Source organism: Panthera tigris, chromosome D3 (genome assembly GCF_018350195.1).
Source record: "Panthera tigris isolate Pti1 chromosome D3, P.tigris_Pti1_mat1.1, whole genome shotgun sequence".
In the NCBI taxonomy this organism is placed as follows: Eukaryota; Metazoa; Chordata; class Mammalia; order Carnivora; family Felidae; genus Panthera; species Panthera tigris.
The window spans coordinates 11477576-11495683 of NC_056671.1; the positions used below are offsets into that span (position 1 = coordinate 11477576).

The 18108-nt window shown below is 52.7% G+C and overlaps 1 protein-coding gene across 6 annotated transcripts in view; it reads right to left on the reverse strand.

The window, feature by feature from the left end:
- The window catches only part of TBX5 (T-box transcription factor 5), a 48769-nt gene that overhangs the window by 25872 nt on the left and 4789 nt on the right, over positions 1 to 18108 (reverse strand). For all 6 annotated transcript variants that reach the window (XM_015536455.2, XM_015536454.2, XM_042962640.1 and 3 more), the window contains 5 exons: positions 16782 to 16876; positions 14504 to 14623; positions 13554 to 13701; positions 9931 to 10083; positions 1907 to 1998 (listed from right to left, as the gene is read on the reverse strand). In XM_015536455.2, the coding sequence (XP_015391941.1) occupies positions 1907 to 1998; positions 9931 to 10083; positions 13554 to 13701; positions 14504 to 14623; positions 16782 to 16876 (608 nt within the window). The remainder of the gene's footprint in view (positions 1 to 1906; positions 1999 to 9930; positions 10084 to 13553; positions 13702 to 14503; positions 14624 to 16781; positions 16877 to 18108) is intronic.

The following is an 18108-nucleotide window of genomic DNA, read 5'->3' on the forward strand; positions in this document are numbered from 1 at the left end:
AGGGGACACCTCTTGGAGGAAGGGGCAGCTCCAAGGAGACCTAGTGATGGGCGGGAGAGGGTCAAGTGGGGAGGAAGGGAGAAAGCCTGAGGCAGACCAGACGTGCTGTTCGAGGGGCCAAAAATAATGGGAAGAATACAGGTGTCGAGCATCCCCTTCCGCATGACTGAGACAGAGCGGGGGCACTGGAGGGGGACAGAGCTAGGGAGGAGTGGCCAGGTCGGACAGGAAGGGCGTGGCCCTCCACGAGGAGTCTGGACGACCTCATCCTGAGGGCATCAGGAAGCCTGGGAGTGTTCTAGGCTGTGGAGTAACCTCGTCTGATTCGCGTTTTACACAGATGTCTTTGGCAGCTGCCTGGAGAATGTCCTAGAAGGGTCTAAACAACTCAGGAGGCTGTGGCTGCTGGAACCGACAGCCCGACGGGACCCGGTGACCGGGTGCGTGTGAGGGGGTGATTTGCAACACCTTCAGTCCATCATCCCGTCTGCTCTTGACTTTGTGGGAAGGAGGGAAGATGTGAGGGAAAAACCCCTGGTGTGCAGGCCGGAGCGGGGTGGCTCGCATCCAGTCCCTACCTGCACGGCCTAGAGCCTCACCCGCAGGCCTGAGGTGAGACTCCATCAAAGGCTACAACGCCGTAAAGGAAGCCGACAGGATGGCGAGGGCGTGTGGTCGCCGTGTAAACGACAGCTTGGCGCTGTGAGCCCAGGGCCACAAACAGGTTGACCCCTCCGGGCCTTATGCGGTGCTTACTGTCAACTTTTCCGCTGACCGTGGACTTGACCCACCTCCAATTTCCAAAATGCAGACACTCGACGCCAACGTTTTCTAACAATTTAAGAACTGGGTTCTCTTAGCCACAACCACAAAAAAATCTCACTACCCCCGCGATCGTGAAGGACCCCAATGATAAAGCGGGGTGGACGTGTGCGCATCTGAAGGTATCGGTGTTATTCACTTTCTAAAAGCGTGCAAAATCACAGCAGGCGACCCCACCAGCTAAACACGGTTTCTGTGGCACGTATTTCCAAACGCACGTGAAAACCCCAGCGCTGCGGGTTCTCCCTCTCCCTTTCTTAGATCCCTTCTGTGTCTTTGAATGGGTTTGTCTGTCCATCTGCCTGACTCACCCTTCTCGTGTCTTCCAGAGAGGATAAGGAAAAACTTCCTAAATGACCTCATTTTATTTTGAAACACTAAACCCACCAGAAGGGGTGCGGCGGTGGGGGCGGGGGGGGGGGGGCGGGCGGGGACAGAAACCCCTTCCTGGTCAAAGGAATCAAGATGTATTTCTAATTCTCTCGCCATATGGTAAGTTATTTTGGAAGCGTATCATGAGGTAAGAGAACGTTTGAGAAACTTGGCAAGGCTTGTACAACCCTTTCAAATCAGACCAAATTCCCACTATGTACATTTGCTATAGCCCCTTCTATTCATCATATCAGCGACCGTGACCACAGGATATGTAAAAATACCGAGCAATTTTTATCACCAGCTTCCAATCCCCCCAGTGCCCCGGACCACCACATGGTGTCAGGTTTGTCTGTATTTCACCCCCAGGAAATCAAGTCATTAACTTCCCTTTCATTTTCGGAGAGCTGTTGCCAAAAAGAAAATCATTCATCGGCTGTGACTTATGGGAAGAAAGAGAAAGGACTGACTTCACGGGAAGGTGGGCAACAGCAAAGAAAGAGGGGAGAGAAAGTTCTTGCTTTTGTCCCCCCCCACTCCCCAGGGCAGATGGAGAACATCAAGTTCCCTCGTGCCTCCTCCCCGTCCTGCCCCCCAAGGGGGCACACGCCCCTCCCCCCAGGCTGTCCCATCCTTTAAGGTTTAAGCCGTGGGTGGCCGCTTCTCCCTTTTCTGGGTGGGGACAAAGGAGCCCAGAATTCCAGCTTCTTACCTTTGCATTCTTGACATTCTGTGTAGGTCCATGTCGTCACTGCCCCGGAATCCTTTGGCGAAGGGATTATTCTCAATCTTTAATTGGGTGATCTGAAGGAAGGAGAGAGAGAGAGGGAGGGAGAAACTTGGGTTTTCACTTGATGGCTGGAAACGCAGCCTCTGGCAACCAAAGGCGGCAAATTAAGCCAGTCACGTCAACGGAACCCACCACTTCATTCGAGAGGAGGCTTTGAAAAATGTCCTAGATCAGACCGCTTGGAAAAGGGGAAAAAAACCTGGTTTCGGTTTGCCCATTAAGTGGAGTCATACCCCGCATCACTCCAGCTGTGTTTGTTTTTTAATCCTGCCATGTTGTGCCCCAAACACGATCTAGGCCCCCGACACTCGGTGCGCCGACCCCCCCCCCCCCGACCCCGCCTGGAAAGTTGTGCGCGTTGACACGGTGTCGCTCCCCCCGCAGCGTGGCGGCGATCGCCGTTTGGAAAAACTCGGCTGCTTCCAAAATTCTGTTCTGCCTCATGCCGGGTTCATTCAGCTTCACAGACAAGGGTTATAGCCAGCCCAGGTAGAAGACGGTGTCTAATTAAATCAATACCAAAATACAGAACGGTAACATACATGATACCCATCAGACCGCTCCAAACCCCTTCAATCTTCTAGACAAAGAAGCGCGATCCCTGTTCTTGGAAATTTCGGTTGTAATGTACAATACTCAGTAACAGAACAGGGGAAACAGTCCCACCGTATGGACTTTGCTAGAAGTACTTCTTAAAAGCTGTGTGTGAATCGCATGTTTATGCATCAAATCCCTTTTTTTTTTAAAGGAGACTTTTTTTATGTTTATGTGTTTACTTTTTAAAAAATGTTTTGATTTGTTTTTGAGATAGAGAGACAGAGTGCGAGCGGGAGAGGGAGACACAGAATCCGAAGCAGGCTCCAGGCTCTGAGCTGTCAGCGCAGAGCCCAAAGCGGGGTTCGAACCCAAGAACCGCGAGATCATGACCTGAGCCAAAATCAGATGCTTAACTGAGGCACCCATGCACCCCTATGTTTATCTTTGAGAGAGAGAGTGAGCAGGAGCGGGGAGGGGCAGAGAGAGAGGGAGACACAGAATCCGAAGCAGGCTCCAGGCTCCGAGCTGTCAGCACAGAGCCCGACGCGGGGCTCGAACTCAGGAACTGCGAGATCATGACCTGAGCTGAAGTCGGCCGCTCAACCGACTGAGCCACCCAGGCGCCCTCATCAAATCACCGTTACAGCCAGCAGGGCAGATTCAGGGACACTAGCTTCACCTTCGTTATCATGATTGTACCCTATCTATACGGCACGCGGGTCTGCTTAGTATCGTGATCTCAGTCAAAGCACTTCTTGTTTACATTTATTTTATACATGTAACCTTCTCTACGCGTCAAACCAGAATCACCAGCTATTCAATAAAAGGAAAACTATTGTATCAAATTCTCTCTGCTGGCACCCACAGAAAGTTCTAAATACAAGGCCCGCCCTCACTTTGTTGTGAGGGGAGACGAGGCACTTTTCGAGACGAACTTACACAAATTGGTTCTGTACTCTCTCCCTGATAGATGAATGGAAAGATCATCAAAGCGAGAACACTTTTCTCTTTGTGGTCACATCATATGCCAAGTACACACGAAAAACACCTCATCTACCCCTCCCCCCCCCCGTAGCAGAGCTGCAGACTTTGAGAAACTGAGCAAGTTTCTTTGAGAAACCAGGAGTAATTAGTGAATGCACCCATAATTCATCCGTGGCACATCCAGGGGGGGCAGGCATTCTGGTATGTTCTGTTTTCCAGAAGAGATGGCTTTATAAGGTTTCCTTCCCACCCCAAGACTCTATAATGAGCGTGAAATCACTATATTGTGTATGTGTACACGTGTGTGCGTTTGCGATGAAAAAAAAAACATATAAAATTAACGTTTTTAAGATCTGGTATATGAATCCAACCATAGGACATTTTAGAAAGGCAAAGGTCAATGGTGGCCAGAAGTTGTGTGGGGAGGGACGGATGAAAAGGCAGAGCCCAGAGGACATTCAGTGAAACTATTCTGTGTGATACTTAATGGCGGACACACGTCCTCACATGTTTGTCCAAACCCACAGGATGTACGACACCACAAGTGAACCCTAAATTAGACTCCGGGTGATTACGATGTGTCAATGTGCATTCATCGATTGTAATAATGTCTCACTCTGGTGGGGGATGTTGACGGTGAGGGAGCCTTTGGGAAGGGTGGGGGGCAAGGGGTCTATGGGAACTCTCTGTACTTTCCACTTAACTTTGCTGTAAACCTAAAACTTCTCTTATAAAAACAAAATCTATTTTAAAACTTTTAAAGTAGGTGTGAGTATTTATGTGTATACACATTCCTTCCCCCCTCATTTTTTTTTTTTTAAACCATGCCCATTCCTACAACTTCCTGATCTTGACTTGACTCTTCAGAACGAGTAGAAAAGTCTATAAAATCTCTTAGGAAAACAGTCTTTAACATGTGCACTCCCGAAGCCACTTCTGTTTTGGAGTCCAAAGACCCATCCCCTCCTGGAGCTTTTTTTTTTCCCACTCAGGCTTTGTCACAATAAAATGCAACCCAACTGACCATAAATCACGTTTTTGTTTTTGTTTTTTAAAGGAGGGGGAGAGGGGCGCCTGGGTGGCTCAGTCGGTTAAGCGGCCGACTTCGGCTCAAGTCATGATCTCGCGGTCCGTGAGTTCGAGCCCCGCGTCGGGCTCTGTGCTGACAGCTCAGAGCCTGGAGCCTGTTTCGGATTCTGTGTCTCCCTCTCTCTCTGCCTCTCCCCCGTTCATGCTCTGTCTCTCTCTGTCTCAAAAATAAATAAACGTTAAAAAAAATTTTTTTTAACTAAATTAAAAAAAATAAAAAAATAAAAGGAGGGGGAGAGATTCTCGATATGCTAAGTAAATATTCCATCATTTAAGAAGGGAGGGAGGGAATCCTTGCTGCACTCCACGCCCCCAATCCGCCCCCCGCCTTCAAGTGACTGAAGCCAGTCTCTGGAAATATTGAAGACAGTCAGGGTGTGGTATCGGGGCTGAATTAATGCCTGGTCCATGATGTCACTGTTCCTCCAAGCGCTCAGGACAAACAATTATTATGCGGGGGGGGGGGGGGGGGTAAGGGGCGGAGGAAGTCTTTTATCAGCAAAAATCTTTTTCCCTGACACCACTCCTCACCAAAAGGTTTACTGCTTCCAAAAACCAAAAGGTTTTTGAGCTTCCAAAAGTATGATCGCATAGGACAAACACAATCTGCTACACGTACCCCTAGGTAGGTTGATCTTACACACATCTGGCTTTGTAGACTGAGTCCAGAAGCCCGTAGGTTATTAAGAATTATCACCCTGGAGAAACGTGAACCTACAAGCTTGGCTGAAGGTGGCAAAGTCCACCTTGTTCTGTACAACCGCCTCTAGGATACGTCCTTCCTGACACACCGCCGCGTGCTGTGGCTCGCTCACTCACGGGCACACAGGCTGATAGAGTCAGACGTCTGAGTTCCACTAAAAGGCTCCACTGAAACTGACTTCCCTCCAAAGTCAGCATATAACCGGACATCCGGGGGAGGGGGGGTGGCGGTGGGGAAAAAAAAAAACAAATATAAATGCCAGCTCGGACCAGTGAGACAGAGGTTGTAAAAATTAATGAGAATAATTGTTGGGAATTCTTGCTTTTGAAAAAAAAAAAAAAAAACACCCTCGAGAGGGCCAAAAATCTTAATTATGTCTCTCTATTAGGGGTTCATTTCCTGGTCCCAACCAGAAAGCTCATACCTCATAAATACAGGCTCCTTACACAATGATTTAAGCAGGAAGAAAAAATGCCTCTTAATGGCGAGGTAAGTTAATATCGGGGGGACGGCCGCTTGCAAACACAGCCATTGTTGCGCGAGCAGAGAAATGAAATGCCCACGTGACCTTTTTTTAACACCTAAATATTTCTAGGGATCGCTCTGGACGCTGCTGACAGCTTCAGTGAAAACCTTACAAAAACGTGTTTCACAGAGCAAACGTCGTTCTGGACGAGTCGAGTTTTTAAATATCTTTTCCAAGCTGTCAACCATCTGGGGAAATAACTCCCAAATCCAGCTTGGGGATCACAGCTGGGCTGAGGGAATACGTCGTGTCATTAGGAGCCCGGCGGCGTGCGGGTGCGTGACTGCAGCCCAACGCGTGAACCCTGCCACGCACCTGCCTCCGCCTGGTACCCGCATCCAAGCAGAGAGAGGGCATCGTGAAGGCACCGGGCCGTTGACATCAAAAATCAGCGGCTCGTCAGTGTCCCGAACTGTCCTGGCGATTTAATCACGTGGACGGCTTTTCTGTCCTTGCTCATTTTTCCAAAGCATAATGTGGGGCAAAGAGCCCTTGGATGGATGGCATGTTCGGGGAATGAACCGACTCAACCACAAAGACTAATGTTTGTAGCTGTTGTGCAACCACAGTAAGAGGAACTTCTTTAAAATCTCAGTTTTTCGGAACCTAACGTGGCCAGGGCAGGGCAAAGGGTTTCCGAGCGTGTTCTGGAAGGAGCTGCCCTGTTGCAAACAGATCGGTTGAGCAGTAAGTCAGTGACTTCATCACTAACTGTGCTTACTCTTTGCCAGGCTCAGCACTACGAATTTTCCGAGGATTATCTCGTTTGGTCCTCACAGTGATGAAAACAATGCTTGTGTTCTCCCCATTGTACAGAGGAGGAAAACTGAGTCCAGTAACTATGCCCAATCAAATGGACTTCAACCCAGGCAGCCCGCCTCCAGAGTCCCACCTTAACCTTATGCAACGATGAGTGGCAGCTCAGGTGGCTTCTGCCCAAGAAGTCAGGGGGTCTCAACACCTCGCCCAGGTGGGACCCTAAGGGAGCAAGACAGAGTCCACAAACCGCACGCAGGTTGGCCCTCTCAGTCAAGTCACACGTCATACATCCATGCAGGGAACGTCCGGAGGGGCCCTGGACTGGACTGGACTGGAAAAATGTACTGCTTTAGACTACCTCCTGATAAAAATGAGTGCCTTTGGTACCTTACCACTAAAAAGTGGGGGAAACCTCATATGGGAGAGAGTGACAGCAAGTTCCCTCCGATGGAATCCCTCTTCTGGGTGTCAGGTGGGCTCAAAAACCTTTATGGCCCAACCAATTAAAAAAAAAAACAAAACCCAGGGGCACCTGAGTGGCTCAGCCGGTTAACTGTCCAGCTCTTGATCTCGGTTCAGGTCATGATCTCACGGTTTCTCGAGTTCCAGCCCCACATCGGGCTCTGTGCTGACAGGGTGGGGCCTGCCTGGGATTCTCTCTCCTCTCTCTCTGCCCCTCTCCCACTCATGCTGTGCCCCCCGCTCCCAAAATAAATAAACATTTAAAAAAATTTTTTTTAAAAATTCCCACACGGGAACCCTATCCATCCAGATTCATATTTGGAGACACACATTTTTAGACCCATGAGCATTTAGATACACAATCCCCTAGATTGTGCTCAAACCTCACAAAGTACACACCCCGTTGGGCAGACACTCTTTCACGCGCATGGATCACTAAATATATTCACTGGGGAAGATACCTTTTTAAAAACAGAAATCTGGAAAAAAAAAATTGGAGGCGGGGGGGCGCCTGGGTGGCTCAGTCGGTTCAGCATCCAACTCTTGGTTTCGGCTTGGGTCATCATCTCAGTTGGTGAGTTCGAGCCCTGCATCGCACTGTCAGCACAGTGCATGCTTGGGATTCTCTCTCTCTCTCCCTCTCTCTCTCTGCCCCTCCCCTCCTCATGCTCTCTCTCCCTCCCTCAATATAAATGAACAGACTTAAAAAAAAAGAAAAGAAAAGAAAGAAAGAAATAACAGAAACCTGAGCGTGTCAGGTAGATTCACAAGAGGTCGCGATGACAGTCTTGTGGGTAGAACATACCTGTCAAATTGGCCAAACTGTATGCTTCGTATATCGCAGTTTATTGCTGGGCGGTTATGCCTCAATAAAGCAAAGAAAGAGACGGAAAGAAGGACAGAGACAAGAGTGTGCTCATGTTCCCCAGATCTAGCCAGGCTGGATGGGCCCTAAGATCCTAACTACGCAGAGCTTAGGGATCTCCCCCCCAGGACCTACTCTCCAGCAGGGTGAGTCTAACACTTCCTGTCCTTTCTGTAGGAGCCTGGGCTTTCTTAGAGGAAAAGAAAGAAAGAAAAGAAAAGAAGATCTGATATATCTTTGGACCCTCTGTCTCTGTCAGGTGTGTGTGTGTGTGTGTGTGTGTGTGTGTGTGTGTAGATACGTATGTGTAATACATGGCTGTATGTGCATATGTATGAGAGGGAGGGAGGGAGGGAGGGAGGGAGGGAGGGAGACTGAACGTCCTTGCTACTATTTTTTCCAATTTTTTTCCCCTGTGACTGTCACCGCAAAGTTAAACATAGATTGACAGCAGCCATAGAGGAAACAGGTTTCTAACAGCCAGACTCAAATTAGCCTGAAACAGTTTTGCAATTTTCAGGGTATTTGGCCTTAATGTTTTTTGCTCTTGCTGGTTTGACGAGTCGGGGCTTGGATCCCAGAAAAAAATCCTTCTTCCCCTTTAAAAAGTCATTGCACTTTGGGGAGAGTGAGTTTTCTTTCTGGAGGGAAGCTCTCTCAAGACCTGGGGCCCCGAGGCAGGCCTTGTAGTCTAGAAGGGACCATCCATCACAGCTTGGCCTGGTGACTGACAATCTGAATTTGGAGATTACTATCTTGTAAGTGCCCTGGCTTCACTGGGGCGGGTGGGGGGTCACTTTCTGACACCCGGCACGTACTGGACTGACCTTCCCGGGGTGACCAGAGGCTTTGCTAAACCCACCCTTCACCCTGCCCTGTCCTCTCCCACCTCTTCCCAGTCCCTGTAACTTCCTGCCACCCTTCCTGGCAATGGGGACAGGAGCTGTGGAGAGGGAGGACATTCCCATGCCCCCATCTACTATCTCCTCGTGTTGCCCCAGGGACCTGCCCTCACTGATCCCCTATGGGACCTGCTAATTTCCCCTTTGCCAGTCCTCCAATTAAACCACTACTTAATGCTAACAACCTGCACCCCCACGGTGCCCCCCCCCCCAGATTCTATGTCTTTTCATAAGTAGGTTTAAGAATCATTCAGTCCTGCCCTCCGGCCAGTAAAACGAATCCAGAGGCACTCAAGTGTCTAAAGAACAGAAATGACCCAAGACAAGTCAAGACGAGCCCTTTCCCCTGGGAAAGAATAAAAGATACTCCCCCAACCTGCGGTTATGGGGTGCCCTGTTCACATATCATTGTCCAGCTTGGAAACACCCGAATCGGGGCCTGGATTTTGAACAGCGTGGGGTCTGTCGTTGACAGGACCCATGTGCACCCTTCCCTGTCTACACCACACTGCAGCCGGCTTCCTGAAAACAAGGTATCCCTCCCCTCCCCAAGCGGTGGTTGTGCAGGGTCTTGTCTAACTAGAGAAGGCATCTTGCAAACCCAAGCCCAAGGCTTCTGGCAACTTTGTCCCAATTCAAGTTGAAATGCACCCAAAAGACAGACTGGAGGAGAGACCCCCAACCCTCCCCCACCACCAAAAAAAAAAGCTCCATGAAGGGTACCACCGGGCCCCCACCCAAGAGCAGGGAGCCACGTACAAAAGTGACCTTTCTCCTTGGTGATCACTTCATGAGTCCAGAGAGATGCTTTCTTGTTGCATTTGGACGCATGGGCACCTGCAGTTTGATAAACTTGTGTCTGACTGGTGTGTGTGTGTGTGTGTGTGTGTGTGTGTGTGTGTGACACACAGAGACAGAGACAGACACAGTGATACAAAACATGTGAACATAGTACAAACAGCTGCAGTCCTCGATCTGTAGCTTTGTCCCGCCTCGGCCCGCAGCGAGGGAACGAAGAATCCCTTTAAAGTCTAAAGGTTCCAGCACGAGACCCCTGCACAATTGTTTTCATGCAAACGAACAGACAGTCCCAGAGCTAGCTCCCAGGTTTCAGCTTACCTTGTGGTTCTGGTAGGAAGTCACCGCAATAAAGGCAGTCTCAGGAAAGACGTGGGTGCAGAACGCAGTATTTTTTGAGCCAAATCCATTATTTTCATCTGCTTTCACAATGTGTAATCTGGGCTGGTATTTGTGCATGGAATTTAGAATAATCTAAAAATCATAAAGAAAACGAAATTGTAAGAACAATCAAAACCCCTTTGTTTCCAGATAAAACCCCACTTTCCACCCCTAAAATTCGCCTCCTTGTACAGGCTCTCAAAAAAAAAAAATGTCTGATTTTTTCCCTCCTGTTTTGAAAAGGGGCCAGTGATTTCATTAAAAAGAAACATTTCAAAAATGACAATTTCCAACCAAAAAAGCCCGGGTAATATTCCAGGAATCTACCCAAAGCACACACGGCAGTAAATCAGAATTCTTAATAAAGTTTGCTTAATAAATTAACTCCTGCATAAGGTACTTCCCCCCCCCCACCCAAATGGGAGGAAAGCAAGTCAGGAGCAGGGAACTTGTGCCTGGAGTTGGGGCGGGGGTGGGGGGAGATGTCTAAGCATCAATTTTGGAGTGAAAGGGGAGAAGACACAAACAAACAAACATCCTCCGCCCTGCCCCACCCCCCATAAACCTGCGAGAGATGGAAAAAGAAGAGACCAAGCAGTTTGCAGAACTGGAATAAAAATCACCTTTTGTTTGCAGACTGTGCAAAGGAGCGTCAATGAAAAAAAAAAAAAAGAGGATAATGGAACGGGGGGGGGGGACCTCCACGGATGGCGAGATTGGGGGGAATAAGCAACCCCCTGTCACCCCCCTCCCATCTCACCCCCCAGCAGAGGAGGGCCTGCTTCCTTCCAGGTTCCCTTTCTATAAGGTCAGCAACATTTCAGGATCCACGAGAGCCTGATCTCCAGATTTGGCGGGACACAGAACGGCTGCATCTGCTTTTTGGGGGGAATGCGTTCTTTCTCCTTCCTTTCTACCTTCTTCGTGTTTGGGGAACGCCCCCGGGGAGGGGGGGCACACAGGGTCTTACCTCGGTAGCTGTACCGAGAATCCAGCTACTATATAGTCAGTATGGGGGGGGGGGCTCTGCTGGAACAGGGCTATTCCTAGGAGATGAGCATCTTTACTTGGAAAACCGGCCTGGCTGCTTTGAGGACGCCGGGTTTTTGATGATCTCGGGAGGCTGTGAAAGCCAACGCGCATCAGGGCGATCGCTGCGCTCCACGGGCTGGATGGAACTCGGGCCTGCTTTCTCCCCAGGACAGCCAACTGGAGCGGCCCGAGGCTGTCCCGGTGTCTTGGATTATTTGCGTTGATGACCCTGGGGCAGGGTCCTTGGGCCAACCCTTGAGACCCGCCCGGAAGAGGGGGAGGGGAAGCGGAGAAGGGGCGCGAACCCGGGGCCCCGCGGCTCCCCGACCCCGGGCCGCGCGGCTCTAATCTCCGGCCCGCCGCGGTCCGGCCGCCTCCCTGGCCGATAGCGACGCCGGGCTGGGGCGGCGTGGCGACAGAGAGACGCAGCGGGGCCCCGCGCGCCGCCGCAGCCCCCGGCCGGCGCGGCCATCGTCCCGGCTTAGCCAAATTGCTTTGACGGCCGGGGACAGTGTCGAGACATCAGCGCGAGGGCGATCTAATGACTCCTAATTTCATTAGGGCGGCTCTGGACCCCAAGTCCGGAGTTGGGGGGTGGGGGAGGGCTGCGAAGGGCAGTCCAGGGCAGCCCCGAGCACCCTCCCTCTTCGGTGCCTTCGGGAGGACCAGAAACGCTCCAGGGTGCGGGAGCCTGGCTGCGGGGCTGCGAGCCTTCCCCGGGCGCCCAGCCCATCGCGACCACAGAAGGCACCGCAGGGGAAAAGCTAGGCGCCCACGTGGGGCCGGAGCACGGTCCCGCAGCCGCGCACCAAGGTTCCACGGAGACCCCCCACAAAAGGGTCCCCCGCACCCAGCCCGCGGGAGGCCGCCAGCCAGGCGGGAGTAGCACGCGGGACGCTTACAAAACCGTCCCGCTTCTCCCCAGCGCTTAAGCCAAAGTCTCGGTCCGGTGCCCGCAGGTGCGCGTCACCCTGGCCGGCTGACCGCCCACGCACGCTCCACGGCATTTCTGTGCAGTGCACGCTCCGGCCTACGGGCCGCTGCGGGCAAACTGCCTGGTTGAAACGGAAAGGAGGCCGGGCGTTTTGTCTAGAGACGCCCCTCTGCACCCCCTGCTCCTTCCCACCGCACAGGAAGGGAATGGGCCTGCCTTCTCTCTTCCCCAGCGGCCAGCAGCCAGAGGTGCAAGCACTCAGTGTCCCCTCCCCACCCCAGACCCTGGGGGCTCAGTGTTTTAGCCCTAAGGCCCCACGGGACCAGAGTCTCCCATTTGGACCTTCCCAAACCGTCTCCCCTCTGGATCAAATCCTTGCAAACCCAGCTCCCTCAACTGGGTACCATGTGTTTGTTGATTTTCCCTAAAGAGACCACATGGCAGGACAGAGACCACCCTTGGAATTAGATCAAGCCTCAGATCTCTGCTCCCACATACAAGCTGCATGACCTTGGGCAACTCCCCATCCCTCCCACATTTCTGTCCTCATTTCTAGGCTGCCATGAGGGTCAAGTGTCCTAAGACCTACCAGCCCATTTTATGGTGGAATCAGCAAGCTAAGGGTTTTGAACACTGAATCCGGAGACCGTGTTCTGTCTTGGTGATTAATTATTGCCAATGAAAAGACCTAGAGACATTTCCCCCCAAATCGGCGTTTTGTTCTTCATTTGCTTTTCGTTGGTGAAGAGAAATCTACTCAAAGCTAGAGAATCCACTAAAAGCTACACAATTCTCTTGGAAGGTGGGGAGGGGGGGCAGCACATGCAATGTCCTGCATGCAGATTCAGGGGGTTCACCAAGGCTGCTCTCTCCAACCAGACTCCAGGTTTAGGACCCTGGTCTAGGTGTGCCTGCTGTGGGAATTGGTGCCCAGCCCATCCTGGGAACTGGGGGTGAGGAAGGCTAGAAGTCGTAAAAGGGTATCAGGGTTGGTCTCTGGCAGCTTGGCTTCCCCATCCGTAAAAGAGGGAGCAGGTGGCCTGGGGTCTCCCTCTCAGCCAGAAGGTCTCAATAATAAGGCAAGATCTGGAAGCGAGTAGGGAAGGTGTCTATGGCTCCCACCACGGTCCAGCCTTTGGGCAGCGGGTGCGGGTGCTGCGTACCCACTGGGCTAGAGGGACCGTGTTTTCGGAAGATCTGAAACGGAACCGCCACCCCTAATCACAGATGGGACTGGGGGCCAGGCCAGGGGTGCGCGCTCCCCTCTCCCCAAGAGCCCGGTTCTCCAGTTCCCCGGGAAAGGTGGCCCCAGAGCAAGGAACAGCAGACCACAGAGAAGACCGCACAGGAGAGAGGTGGAGCCAGAGGGGAAGAAGGTGAAAGAAATCAGAGGAAAAGGAAGAGAAGGGAAGGCCGGAGCCTGGAGGAAAAGACTCAGGCGGGTGGAGTGGAGCAAGGGAAGGAGAGGCTGGAAGTGTGACGAGGCAAGAAGAGAGAGAAACCCTGGGAGGAGAGAAGCGGGGACAAGAGAGACACACAGACGGACAGAGAGAGACTGGGAGCAGGGGCGGACCGGAGGAGCCCTCCTGGTACTTACGTGCCCGAATGGGTCCAGGTGGTTGTTGGTGAGCTTGAGTTTCTGGAAGGAGACCAGCTGCCGCATCCAGTGTGCCCCAGTGGCCGGCGAGTCTGGGTGCACGTAAAGGCGGCCCGGCATAGCGGGCTCTGCTTTGCCCGTCACAGACCTAGACCGAGATGGGGCGGAAACCCACCCAGACTTAGCGGCCCCGTGGTGCTGGCGAGGGCAGCTGACTAAGAGAACGATCTGGAAATGTCCTGACCCTCCCCTGGCATCGACAAGCCCAGGCGCCCAGAACGCCTGCAGCCAGGCGAGCCCCCACCCGGCTCTCTTTTCTTCCACCTCGCTCCTTCCCCTGCACCAGGGGCACCGCAGCCTGGCGGCCCTCAGACAATCAGTGGGTTCTGGAAGCCTCTGGACACAAAAAAAAAAAAAAAAAAAAAAAAAAAGTCTAAGAAAAATCCTTGAGGGCTTTCAAACGGGCCTTCCTCTTGGAGCCTCCGTTCGCTGGGCAGCCACGGGGAGCAATCCACCCAAGGAATGGACCTCTCCTCTCTTGCCTGTTTGACTCAAATACCACGGCCCGACTTTGCAATTTCATAAAAAGGCATGTTCAAAGCAGGTAACTCATAAAAAATGACTGTAAATGGTTTTATGCCCCCAGAAATACCTCCAGCGCTTGGAAACAATACCCTTTTGAAAAATCCACAACCCGCGGCTGCAGCAACAGATAACAAGCCCTTTACCTCCCGTGAGCCTCAGTTTTCTTGTCTATAAAATGGGGGCTAAGGGCTGCTGTTTCTTTCTCTCGGGGTGGTCCGGAGGATGCGTGGGGATAGCAGCAAGAGCCTCGAAGGCACAGGAGGAGTTCAGAAGATGTTGCTTCGTTCGGTGCGGGGGAGGGGAGGAGGTTTTTTTCCCCCCACTTTCCTCCCTGCTCCCCCGCAACTGCCCACGCCGGGGCCTACCATTTATTGTCTGCGAACTTGTATCTGTGGTCATCCGCGGGAACGATGTCCATGAGGAGGATGTATTTCGTTTTGGGGTTAAGGCCCGTCACCTTCACTTTGTAACTGGGAAACATCCGCCTAGGGGAGACAAGGGGGGAGACCCAGAAAGTCAGAGACAGAGACAGAGAGAGAAAGAGAAAATTAATGCCAACGTTTTAAAGAGCGCGTCCCCACATTTTAATGGAAGAAGCTACAGTTTGAGAAGCGCTCAGGAGAGAAGTGACCCCCGCTCCGCTCCTGCCAAAATCCACTCCGGGTTTCCCTGCGAGTTCTGGGGAGGAGAAAGGCCCAGAGGTGAGCTGGAGGCTGGTGATTATTTGTAACCGGGAGGAAAATAGAAACCTGGAGGCAAGGGCTTCTAGAGAGAACCAGGGCCTCCATTTCTGCTCTTTGTAAATGCTCTTTTCAGAGCCAGAGACCTGGTTTTTTATCTAGGGGCAGAAGGAGCCTTCTTAGGCGAAAAGCTGGCCTCCTCCGTGCAGGCAGGTGCGTTGGCCGCTATGCACCCACATGCGGGCACCGAGGTGTGTGCACACCCGTGGGCACCCGTGTACCTTCTGTCCGGGCTTTGGTCCCCCACCCCCAGCGTAGAGCTCAACTGGTGACCTTGCCACGAGCCCCCAGCCGACATTTATTCCTCAATCCCACCACTCCCCCGCCCCCCAACTTCTCCAAGGCACCTGGTGCTCTTCCTGGGAGAGTCTAAGCCCTCCGGCCCCCGGCAAAGAAACTCAAAACCCATCCGGGTTTGGTTTTGGAGACACCGGGGCCTGAACCAGGATGGGCTCAGGGGCAGGCGGGTGCTTCGGGGGTCTGCAAGGCGCTGTGCCCCCGCTCCCCTCAGCGCGCACGGGCGGGCTCCAGTTTCCCAGCCCTCCCGCGGAGGGGGATGGAGTGCTCCCCAGAAAGCCAGAAGGCGGGTTCGAGGCTGGCCGGGGCAGAAGGACGGGCTGCTGGATCCTGGCTCACCCAGGGATGGCAGGAAGGGGTGAGTGAAGGGAGGCCTTGGAGCCGAAGCCTGGTGGTGTTTATCTGCCTGAGCTCCGCGCCTGCAGGCAAGCTCGAGGGAGGCTTCCCAGGCCTTTTATAGTTAAATCCCCTCAGCTCAGGCTGAGGGGGAGAGGGGGCCCGGCCGTGTCTTTCCTTCCAGAACAGATTGGGAAGAAGAACTCAGTTCTTCAGTGTAAACAGAACGCGCCTCCTGGTTCACTCAGGCCGAGCGGGGGAGCAAACGTTGTTTAATTTCAAATAATAATAAATGTCACTGTTGTCAGTTTATTGCGGGAGGCTCGGGCTGGAGAACCGGGGGCGTCTGGTGAGGCGGCTCCCCCCTCCCCCCCTTCACACACTCGGTGGCCGGCTTCACGAGCCTGTCCGGGGCTGACTCCGGACTTTCTGCCCTTGGGACACGGAGGGCCCCTGCGGCACCGGGAGGCCTGTGGTGAGGACGTCCCCAGGCCCGGGCTCGTGCACACACAGTCGCCCCTGGGATACAGAGTTGCATGACCCTCCAAATAGCTTCCCCCAGAAGTTTAGCGTTTCTAGCAAAAAAAAAAAAACAAAAACCCTGCGAGCTTTTAAGAGGAACTCTGGGGTGAGTGTCTTGGCCAAACTGCCGTGTTTATCGGTGTCTGTATATATAGAGCCCGGCCGAGCCCCGGTTCAGTTTCAAAGGCTTCTCCCGCTTTCTATAAACAATGAAAGAGGTAGCGAATACATTCAGCGATTCGGAGTTTGGCAATCGGGTGGGACTCTGGAGCCGCTCCAAGGTCAGGGAGGGTGGGACGGAGGGTGGGGGCCAGGAGTCAAGGCTGAGAGCGGGTCTCATCTCCGTGCCGACTCCGCACCTCCCCGGTTCCCCGTTCTCTCTCCCTGCCCGTCCCACTTTCTCCCACGACCAACCCGTCCACTTAGTATGGCCCCCAAAGCTCTGGATTCTTCTCCTATACGAGGTGGGAGAAATGCCCTCTTTCGGAGGTGAATCCAACAGGCGTTTCCTCCACCAGCCATGCAGGTCAATGGAGGAATTCTCCAAGCATCTTTATCCAAAATCGGGTCAAACAAAACACATTCGTTCTCTCTCTCTCTCTCTCTCTGCTCGGCTCTGCTCTGGTCTCTCTTTTCTCTGCCCCCGTCTCTGTCTCTCGCATCTCCGAGACCTTCCCTCCTTTGTCTCCCCCCAAAGTTGCCCAGGCGCCCCCCACCCCACCCACCCCAGCAGAGGTGGCCAGCTCACCTTCCGGCCTTGGTTATGATCATTTCTGTGCCGACTTCGTGAAATTTCAGCCACAGTTCTCTTTCGTGGAGAAACACCTTGATCCCTTCCATGCCCTAGAGAGAGGAGAGAAAAGTCACACGGACCGGCCCCAGGAGCAGTGGGCCTTCCCTTCCCCCCAGCTGCCCCCCAAACACAGACTTCTCCTTCCCTCCGGAGCCTCTGGGCTCTGAGGCTGAGAACTGCCCCCAGCCAGCTCTGGAGCACCAGCAGCCCTGCCCAGGAATCCCTGTACAAGCTCCGTGTACCTCCCCACGATGCCCTGTTGTCTCCTAACGCCACCAACACAAGGCTAGAGAAAAGTCCCCAACCATCAGGGTCCGCTAGTGCGTCCATGAGAACAGACTTTAAAAAACCAAAACAAAAAAAAACAAAAAAACTGGGGCCAATCGCAAACCCTTTTAGCCAAGAGGCAACTAAAAGACAAAAGCAAAAACAAAAACACTCCACCTCAAAAGGCCCACTCAGAACATTCTCACGTAGCCACCCCCATGGGCACCCACAAACACACAGACGTGCAAACAATGCATATATGCGTGTTGAGTCTCGCGGTGGTGCAAATATGGCCGTAAGAGAAAATGTAAACTGAAAAATGTGTAGATCGTATAAGAGGTTCCCACGGTCCAAAAAGTTAATCCTCTGATGCCTCTATTAACAAACCTCCTAGGTTCTCACACCCAACTTCATTCGCTTCGAGCTGTTTTTTGATGACGGGAGCAGCCGAAACCGTTTAACGTTTCCGCTATGCAGCTCGAAGTTATTTTACCGAACCGACGCAGAAAAATTTCTAGACGAAACCTTCGTTTTGCAATCATCCGCAAGTGTCTTAACAAGCAGATTTGCTTTTCCGGAAAGAAAATCGAAGTCCCCCAAACCGTGTACCCACTGTGCTCTACAGCTATTCACACATTTTCCTGAGCCGGGAAAGGGAAAAAGGAGAGTCAATGAGGTAGGCAGGAAGGACGTCCATGGAAATCCCAAAGAAGGGCTTTAGCTACGTGCAAATATCTCTTCGGACCAAGTCACCCCGCTTTGCACCAACTGACACCTTATTTAAAATTATGGGAGGGCTCCAGGGGCCGCCTGGAGCACCCAGAGCGCTGGGGGGAACAGGGCACAGAGCACGCGGCCTAGGAGGCCTCTCACCCTCTAACTGGATGGCCCAGCTTCCATCCAGGGGAGCCTGCGGCTCCCTGCAATCTCTTGGCACGGCCCGGCGCTCCCCTCCACCGGCCAGAGCGAGCCAGCCCTCCAGAGCCCGGCCCAAGACAAATAGTGCAACTCGAGG